At 45.2% G+C, this 9,542-nt stretch overlaps 2 protein-coding genes across 2 annotated transcripts in view; one reads left to right on the top strand and one right to left on the bottom strand.

Moving 5' to 3' along the window:
- SNRPB (small nuclear ribonucleoprotein polypeptides B and B1) overlaps positions 1–2,142 on the top strand; it is a gene marked incomplete at its 5' end in the record, with an annotated part of 2,375 nt that extends 233 nt beyond the window's left edge. The window contains 5 exons of the mRNA XM_010023559.1: positions 387–498; positions 768–920; positions 1,316–1,454; positions 1,620–1,745; positions 1,961–2,142. Of these exons, the coding sequence (XP_010021861.1) occupies positions 387–498; positions 768–920; positions 1,316–1,454; positions 1,620–1,745; positions 1,961–1,998 (568 nt within the window). The remainder of the gene's footprint in view (positions 1–386; positions 499–767; positions 921–1,315; positions 1,455–1,619; positions 1,746–1,960) is intronic.
- Positions 2,143–3,673: 1,531 nt separating this feature from the next.
- DDX27 (DEAD (Asp-Glu-Ala-Asp) box polypeptide 27) lies at positions 3,674–9,538 on the bottom strand (the record flags this gene model as incomplete). The annotated part of the gene is made up of 20 exons (XM_010023558.1): positions 3,674–3,689; positions 3,960–4,034; positions 4,240–4,324; positions 4,591–4,714; positions 4,814–4,908; positions 5,013–5,118; positions 5,353–5,459; positions 5,599–5,776; positions 5,852–5,933; positions 6,049–6,202; positions 6,277–6,418; positions 6,527–6,626; positions 6,782–6,932; positions 7,227–7,400; positions 7,481–7,586; positions 8,318–8,404; positions 8,552–8,598; positions 8,911–9,064; positions 9,345–9,404; positions 9,500–9,538. Coding segments are annotated over 20 exons (2,082 nt in total), but the record flags the coding sequence as incomplete, so codon positions are not given.
- Positions 9,539–9,542: the final 4 nt, after the last annotated feature.

The following is a 9,542-nucleotide window of genomic DNA, read 5'->3' as shown; positions in this document are numbered from 1 at the left end:
CGAGCCAGGACAGCAGTGGGCCAGGGTCTGCTGCCGGCTTCCGCACCTCCTGCCGTGGGTTTAGCCCCGTTTGTCAATCCCCAAACCACTGAGGCTCCAGGGGCACTTTGAACTATTTCTTAATAACCGAATTTTACCTTTACGTGATGCCAACAGTCAATGAACAGTTGAGCAACATGGGGAAAAAAAGTCATGGAGATAATGCACATCTTGTGTATAGACTCATCTGTATACTTAGTTTGTCGCATATAAAAATGAGTTTGCAGTAGGTTCTGCTCTCTGGAATAGCCTGCTCATATGTTCCGTCGCAAATTCAAAGAGCAGAATTGGGGGTTGTTAGCTTTTTTTTTGTCTGACTTGCAGTGTTTTCTTTCTCTTCTCACTAGACCTAAAAATTCCAAGCAGCCAGAGCGGGAAGAGAAACGAGTCCTTGGTCTTGTGTTGCTGCGAGGAGAAAACCTAGTATCCATGACAGTTGAAGGACCACCTCCGAAAGATGTAAGGAGAATGAGCACAGAACTAAGGAGAAAGGGAAGAGATGTCTGATAAATTTGCTACCTTGCAAGAGGATGCTACTGCAGTGTTGTCCTGCAATTCTAGATGCTATTGTGCCCATGTCCAACAAATTTGGCTGTAGGAAGCTGTCCAATTAATGCCCAAGCCCACAAAGAGATGGGACATTAATTGGACAGAGGAAGGCTGTGGGCATCTCTAGGATCTGAGGATTTCTGTGTCAATAATGTTTCTTCTGGGGGGTCTGTTTTCAGACTGGAATTGCCCGGGTACCTCTTGCTGGAGCTGCTGGAGGACCAGGAGTTGGGAGAGCAGCAGGCAGGGGAGTACCAGCTGGTGCACCCATGCCACAGGCTCCAGCAGGATTAGCTGGGCCTGTCAGAGGAGTGGGAGGACCATCCCAACAGGTGAGGTGCTATGACCCATTAAAATTGTTATCTGGTATATTCTGGGGTGGCTTTAAATTCTTTGTACCAAATATGATGCAGGAAATTGGTGGAGGAACTGTACCCTTAGTTTCTATTACCAGGGAGTTTGAACCTGGCAAGGCTTTTTTGGTACTACATCCCCTTAGGAACTCTGTTTTGTATGATGGAAGACAAGGCTTGAAAAGTGTAGCTTCTTGCATGAAATTCAAGTGTTAGCCCTTGAATTGTATTACAGGTTTTTAGCATTATTTAATGTGTTAAAAGGAGAGTAGCATAATTTACGAAGGGATAATAATGAATTTTTCTTATTTTTTAGGTATTAATGTAGAGCAGGTGTTGTGCTGTTTCTCTGTGAACCTCTGTTTTGTTTGCAGGTGATGACACCTCAGGGTCGTGGAACAGTCGCAGCTGCTGCTGCTGCAGACCCTGGGAGCATAGCAGGAGCCCCAACTCAGTACACACCAGGGCGTGGAGGTCCTCCTCCACCCATGAGCAGAGGAGCACCTCCTCCAGGTAAGAATCGCTCTAGAGTGCTCGTGTTATGTAGCAAAAACTGGTGATAAAAAGGTCTTTATCAAGTCTGATCAAGATCTGGTATTATGGGTGATTTTTCTGATATCCAGCTGGTGCCTTGAATATTCAGCTGGGTTTATATGCTTGTTCTTTCTCGGGCTTAAGGAATGATGGGACCTCCTCCAGGCATGAGACCGCCTATGGGCCCACCTATGGGAATGCCACCTGGCAGAGGCGCTCCTATGGGAATGCCGCCACCAGGCATGAGACCACCACCCCCAGGAATGAGAGGTGAGTGGAGGTTATCTTAAATGCCTAGAAGCTAGTAGCACCTGTAACATAAGTGTCTAAAGGGTGATATGTTCCAGTGCCTCCCTAGTTATGCAAGTTGTCAATAAATGCCTCGGTGCAAAACAAAGGGTTCTAAGCATGGGGAAGAAAATCTTTCTGGTTTAGCCTTGCTGCTTCTTTCCTTTTCACTACTCAACTCCTTGCTTTATTCCCAGGACCCCCTCCACCTGGCATGCGTCCACCAAGGCCATAAGGCACCCTATAATGTACCTTTGAATTGTGGGAAGAGCAGTTAAAGGAATGTACCAAGCAGTACCGCCTGTCAGAACCTTGCTATGTATATTTTAGATTTGCTGCTTGTGAAGTTTGCCTTTTTTAATAAAGTTGGAAAATGCCATACTCCGCTGGTCTGTTTCAGGAGTGCAACTGTTACTATTCACTGCTGTGCTTTGGTCACCCCAGAAGAGGGGGTTTGAAGCAAAAAGCTTAGTTTGTAGTGACAGTTCAGAAGTTAACAGTTGATCTGGGCCACTTAAGTTTATTTCTTATGGGAATTAAAACATATCCACATCAATTTATTAAGGCTGATGCGGGGGAGGCAAGGGGGAAATGTTGGGTGGTGGAAATGATAAAAATTCCAAGAAAGAGTTTTAACACTTGGCTGTTCTGAATTCTCTTAGCTTTACTCACAGTGGAACAAGTACAATTGTGACTGTGTTAGTGTCATGGTTTAAGCCCAGCCAGTAATTCAGAACCACGCAGCCGCTCACTCACTCCCTCACTTCTTCCTCCCCAAGGGATGGGGAGGAGAATCAAAAGAATGTAACTCCCAGGGGCTGAGATAAGAGCAGTCCGGTAACTAAGGTATAATACAAACCACTATTGCTACCACTAAGAACAATAATGATAAGTGAAATAACAAGGGGAGAGGGCGCAACCGCTCGCCACCCGCTGACCGATAGCAGTGATATGGGCCTTCTGGGTAACTCACCTCAGTTTCTATACTGGGCATGACATGCTGTGGTATGGAATACCCCTTTGGCCAGTTTGGGTCAGGTGTCCTGTCTCTGCTTCCTCCCGGCTTCCGCTCCTCCCTGGCAGAGCATGAGACTGAGAAAGTCCTTGGTCAGGGTAAACGTTACTGAGCAACAACTAAAAACACTGGTGTGTTACCAGCACTGTTCTCGGACTAAAGTCGAAAACGCAGCACTGCACCAGCTATGACGAAGGAGAAAAATAACTGTTGCAACTGAACCTAGGACAATTGGGAATAGTGAGCTCTGATGCTCTACATTAAGCTTGATCATTACAGGTGGAGCTGCATTGTTTCTACTCAAAAAAGCAAGCTAGGCTCCACAAACCTATCATTAACTACGTACAATAATGTAATTGAGCCTGCATTCTGGTTGCAGGCTTTGCTTCTTTATAGCTGCTTCCTTTTCAGTGAGGAGGGAGCTGTCTGCCTGCCCCCTCCTCCCCTGTTGTAGATAATCCTTTCTTCTGAGCAGTCTCTTGGAGCTGTTTTAGTTTCTTGAAGCCATGGTTTCAGAACTAGGCTCTTAACCATAGAAATCCTTTTCAGCCAGATCAATTGAGACCACAGAAGTACACGAACAAAGCACTGTGTGTTCCAGGCTTTGCCCTAAAGGCATTTTGACTTTCATGAACTAGAAGTCTGCTAGAAAGATGTAACTCATCCCAGCTCTCAATTCGTCTAGCTATCCTATAAAGAGAGGAAACATTTTGGGGGGGAAATAATCCTTTATTGCATGGTCTGCTGAAGATGTTTTCACACAGGATCTTCAACCAGGTATTAACAAACATCCCACAGCTATTCCAGAACTTTAAGAAAAACTATTTCATTTTACATAAGTTGTCTCCTCACAGTACATGTCTGAAATCACCCATTTGGTAACAGTCCACAGTTCTTACTTTCTCTTGTACCTGAAAGAGAAGATATTTGAAATGACATTCCATCAGCCCAACTCTGAATGATAGAAAACGCTCAGTGCTGTTCCTTATCTAGGCAATGCTCTCCCACATTAAAAGCCCATTCCTAGGCTTTTAAGGCAGTGATTGCCCCCAGCATCAGCCCTGCCATAGGACTGCAGAACCAATTAACCTTTCAGCAAGGATGTTTAAACAACCACAAGAATAGGAAAGAGAAAGCAGGGGGGAGAAAAATATTGAATAAGCAAGTAAAGGGAGCTATACCTGGACTTGGATTTGAAGTTTCCTCCTTTCCTATGCTGGGCCATACCCAAGCGTTTTCGATCTTCGTATGACAAGCTTTTTAAGAGAGGAGTGAGGGGGAGGTAAGACAAAAACCACTAAAGTACATCAATAGTACAGGTAGTTATTGTGACACTCCCTTCTCTGCTCTGCCCCCCTTTTCCCCCAATATCACTCAAAAGTATCCCTGAGAAAGTCCAGAGATGCAAAGAAAAATTTCCCACCTACTAAAGTGTGGACCATGTACTATACTGTACATTACCCAGCTCGGTACTGCTGCAGCGCCCTCCTGCTCGTGTTGGTGAGCTCTTCATCAAACACGGACACTTTTTTCTTCTGCTTGGGGCCTACGACAGAGACAATAGTCAGAACAGTGGTGGTAAAGAGGCGGCCACAGCATCACCTTGTTTACTAGAGCCCAGTAGCCTTGACCACACAGTTAGCCTAATCATCAGGAGAAGCAACGACTCCTCTGCAAACGTGCTCCCTGGTCAGCACCAGTGGCCGTTCTTTCAAGGATAAGTGCCTCCCTCTATACAAAGTAGTTTAGTTTACCTGTTTGTAGCAAAGTAAGTGACATAAAGTAAGTCAAGTGTAAATCAAAAATCTCCACCTGCTGGTACTGCTGCTGGTTCTTCTGGCAAGACTCTGGCTCGCTTTGCTCGGCGATTCCTTTTTGCCAGCCGCTCAGCATACATTTGAGATTTCAAGATTTCAAACTGTGACCTCTCCTCTGGCTGAAAGGTGTTAAAATGCAAGTTTACAGTGATGTGAGGTTTTGCCAAGGAAAACTAGGATAGTCCATCCAAGTTCTTGCTTGTCCAAAATATACTTACTGTCATTTGGACTTTTTTCTGTCTGTCCTGCATAAACTTCTTCCTTTTCTTTTTGCCTCGTAATGCTAGGTCAAACTCCTGCAGGGCTTTAGCCACTGGAGAGGTAAAGAAAAACATAGAATAAAGAACCTCTTAAAGTACAAAGCAGAGTCCAGTTGTAGCTATGGAATTTAAAATGGCTGCAGTGTCAACGACTCACATTTCTCTTTCTTCCTCTCCTCACGGGTCTGAAACCAGCTCCGCTCCAAACCCTCACCCATAGTCTCTTGCTTTCCTGACTCCAGCTGCTTCTTTGCCCTATTGATCTGAGATAATTCAGGTAAGAAGTGAGCTCCTGGTAGCTAAAAAGATCTCCGTTTCCTTTCTAAAATAGGCACATTAAGTACACTAGGGTAACCTCCTTATGCACTACATCTGGAGTAGTAGTTAACCTTACTTAACGAAGTAGTAAGTAGGTAGTAGTAGTTCACCTTAAAGTAGTAAGTAGTTTACCTTACTTAAGTAAGGTAGACAGAAGTAATTCCTAAAACAAAGCTTACCTGGGCCTCTGACTGCTGCATCTCACGTTCTTCACGCTCCAAGCACAGAACTGCATAAACATCTTTCTCTAGATTCTCAATCTTCTCTCGAAATTTTAGTATGACATCTGAGAACGATACCGCAGGAACATTAAAAGCAGCTCATGTAAGTCCATCACGTTTTTCAGTACGTCTTTCAGTGTCCTTTTGTACCACAATATTCCCTATGTACTGCTCTCCTGCTTTTCACCTCAGTGAAGTGCGTACCTTGGGGGAGAATTCTGGCTTTCACTGCTGTTTTGGCAGTCTTCACAATATCCTTCAGCATCTTGCGCTCTTCCTCACCCACAAGTGAAACTGAACGACCAGCCCTACCTGCTCTTGCTGTCCGACCCACTCGATGAACATAGTGCTTAATGGTATTGGGCATAGTAAAATTGATTACCTATAGCAGAAAAACTGTTAGTAGGGAAACAACATTAAAGGAGTCATTAAAAAGCTGAACACTGCAAATACTCACTGTTTTAACACCTTCAATATCAAGTCCACGTGCAGCCACATCTGTAGCTACCAGAATATCAATCTGCTCATCCTTAAAGCGCCTGAGCAGAGATAGCAAACGCGTTAGCACTCAATACAGCGATCCGCTTCTGCCTCAAGTATTCCACTGCCTAACTTTTTTTTTTGCCTGTGATTGCCAACTACACCTGCCAATACCTGAGTGCTTCCAGCCGCTGCGCCTGAGAGAGGTTCCCATGAAGCTCGCCAACCCGCAGACCCATCAGCCCCAGTAGGATGTGCATACGGTGAGCTTGCTTCTTGGTCTGGGTGAAAAGCATCACATGATCTGGGAAGGTTCGTGTCAGAAGAGCTGAAAGAAAGTCCTCTCAGGAGCCTGCTTCATAGTCACCTGCTGATTCCAGTTTTAATTTGCTCATCACTAACCTGATACAATGGCCTCACGATCCCCCTCTCGGTTGGGTCTGATCCGAATAAATTCCTGCCGCAGGAAAGGGGCAACATCTGTGTTGCTGTTCACGAAAATTCGAATGGGATTTTTCAGGGAAACAGAAGCCAAATCTTTCACCTACCAAAACAGGTTAAGAAAAATAAGTTCACATAATCTCTGGTAAAAGATGAGACAAACCTGTATTCAACTTTCTGACACATTAAGCTTCTCAGCAGCCTGTCTTACCTCCTCTGTCATTGTGGCAGAGAAAAGCATTGTCTGACGGTGGCTGGAGCACAACCTGATGATTTCCTTCATCTGTTCCTCAAAGTATTCATCCAACATCCTACAGAGGAGAAAAACAGCAAGGTAAGGCAGCTTCATTTGATTCTAGCCAAGAAACATTACTTAAGACAGGGCAACAAGGACTGCCCTATAGCCTGGGAAACAGCAAGCAGAAAATGACCATATCATTTTTCGCTGCTGACCTACTTAGCCTACCTGTCTGCTTCATCCAAAATCAGCACCTCAACACTGCTCAAATGGAAAGAAGGGCAGTTGTGGAGATGATCAATCAGTCGCCCAGGAGTCGCAATAAGAATGTCTGGCCCAGAGCGCAGAGCTGCTTCCTGAGTCTTCACATCTAGGCCACCTGAAAGAGAGCGAACATGGACTACTGACTACCTGGGCAGGATGCACAGATGCAAATATGCCTGAGGAATGGGAAAAAACTCAGATTAAAACCACATTCAAGTAAGAAATGACTCCACCTTTTCTTTCTCAGAAACCAACAAGTAAGAATTGTGGCACAGTATTAGAAATAAGATTTTAAACCACAGTACACCCACTAGAAGCGTACCTGCAATAAGCATATAGTCTCCAGTTTTATAACAGTGCAGCAGTTTACAGTGAGCTGTACAGTTCACCTGAGCAACTTAACACTCACCTACAGCAAGGCAAGTTGTGACACTGCTGAACTGTGCCAGCTGTTTTGTGACAGAGTGCACCTGAATACCCAGTTCTCGTGTTGGCACAAGAACCAACACCCTCGTTATTGGAGCCTGGCGAGGCTTATAAATCAGGCGCTCCAGGACAGGCAAGATGAAGGCAGCGGTTTTACCTAGAGAAGAAGAATGAAAACTACCAATTATTGTGAACAGCTAACTCTCGATGTTTTCTGTGCCCTGATCAACCCCCTACCTGTCCCAGTGGCAGCACAGGCACAAATATCCTTCCCCAGAAGACCCACTGGAATACAAGCCTTCTGAATTGGAGTTGGTTGCTTGAAGCCAAGAGCTGTGATTGCCTACAAAGGACACACAGCAATTAAACTCTGTCGCTAGTCTAGTCACACCTGGAATACTGTGCCCAGTGCTGGGCTCATCAGTACAAGAGACATCAACATACTGGAGAGAGTCCAGCAAAGGGACACAAACATTAGGAAGGGACTGGAGCACCTCACCTATGAGGAAAGGCTGTGAGAGCTGCGACTGTTCAGCCTGGAGAAGACGTGGGGAGAATCTTATCCATGTATATAAACACCCGAAGGGTGGGTGAAAAGAGGACAAAGCCAGGCTCTTTTCAGTGGTGCCCAGTGACTGGACCAGAGGCAGTGGGCACAAACCGAAAATGCTTTTTCACTGTGAGGGTGGCTGAGCACTGGCACAGGTTGTCCTGACAGGTTGCAATCTCCATCCTTAGAGATACCTAAAAGCCATCATCTGTACATGGTCCTGGGCAACCAGCTCTACATGGCCCTGCTTGAGCAGGGGGTTGGGACAAGCTGACCTCCAGAGGTCCCTTCCAACCTCGGCCATTCTGTGATTTTGTGACAAGTCTAAGTCAAGACAGCATCAACACTTTGAAATCAAAAAATGGTTTCCACTGTTTGAGAATAACAGCTCCTAAAGGACTACCACACTAGCTCCCACATAATTTCTTTTTCAGAGAGACTGCAAAGAGAAGAGGAATTTAACAATTCTGATTGGTGTACAACATTCTTCAGATTAATATGTAATAACTAAGCTAGGTAAATACCTTTAACAAAGGTCGTGAAAGATTCATGTCCTGGAATGACAAGTTATCATCATATTGAGACGCATCTTCAAAAAAGCTCCCTGCTTCCTAGAAACAGCAACACCACCGCCACAACACGTTACCAACAGGTTCTGGGCTGGTTTTTTGAGTTCACTTCGTTAAAGTGTTTGAAAGTCTTATTCCTCCAGAAGAAACGCTGGAGAATGACCTAGTGTCTCTTCGTCTAACACTTACTACTTCTCCCTTTTTTGATCTCCTCCGTTCCTTCACTTTGACTGTATCTGCAGAGAAAGAGAAACACAATAGGAATTAACAAGCACAGCTAAACACATAACAAGATATGGCAACGACCTTAATCTCGTACTTCTTGCTCTGAATGAGTTATTGAGGGAGATGCCTCAGAAACAAGTACAGGCAGGCAATGGAGTAAAATGCTCGAACAAAATCAGAAGCAGTATCACAGAAGGAAGACAACAAAAACGAAGAAGTGCTTGCCCACTCCCAGCAAGGTTTCACTGCAGACTTTTCTCTAGTGAGCCAGGAATCTGTCAGATTATTGCTCCTCAACCATCTCTGTATGTAACTGCTAATACCTGCTTTTGTGAAGATAGCTTCATCATCCAGTGAACACTGAGACTCCACATCTTCTTCATCCCTACTGAAATCCTCACACTCCCTCTTTTTTGTTTGATTATTCTCAGTCTCCACATCTTCATCTCTCACTTTTGCTTGTTCAGCCCCTCTTTCCTAGACAGAGATTAAAAAAAAAGGTTCTAAAAATAAAGGATAAAAAAGAAACATCAATCCTTTGTGAGCTTTGCTTTGTTGCTATTAACAGTCCATTCACAGAGCCATGGTTTTGCATAACTTTAGGCATTAACAATTCTGCATTCCCATCAGGTGTGGCTGCAAAACCAGCCGAGATCATGAGTTCAGGATACTGTCAGAGCCTATGCCCCTGGAGGGAACACCGTAGGAGGCCAAACCCATGCCAGCCTTTCCAGTAATGAGAGAGAAAGGCTCTGACCTGGAACTTCCTTCTCTGTCTCACTTTCTCAATCTTCTCATCCAGTGTCGTCGCTGCTGTCTAGGCAGAAAATCACACAAGAGGAGCTGTAATAGAAGCCCGGGAAAGCGTGGGGCACTGTGCTCCGACACTGCGGCCCCAACCCCAGGCCTCACCTTGCCGCGGAGCTGGCGCAGCGCCGCCGCCCAGGCGCCTTCC

Source organism: Nestor notabilis, unplaced genomic scaffold (assembly GCF_000696875.1).
Source record: "Nestor notabilis isolate BGI_N333 unplaced genomic scaffold, ASM69687v1 scaffold11331, whole genome shotgun sequence".
Taxonomy (NCBI): Eukaryota; Metazoa; Chordata; class Aves; order Psittaciformes; family Psittacidae; genus Nestor; species Nestor notabilis.
The sequence above is the reverse complement of the archived record's forward strand: the minus strand, read 5'-3'. Positions and strand labels throughout refer to the sequence as shown.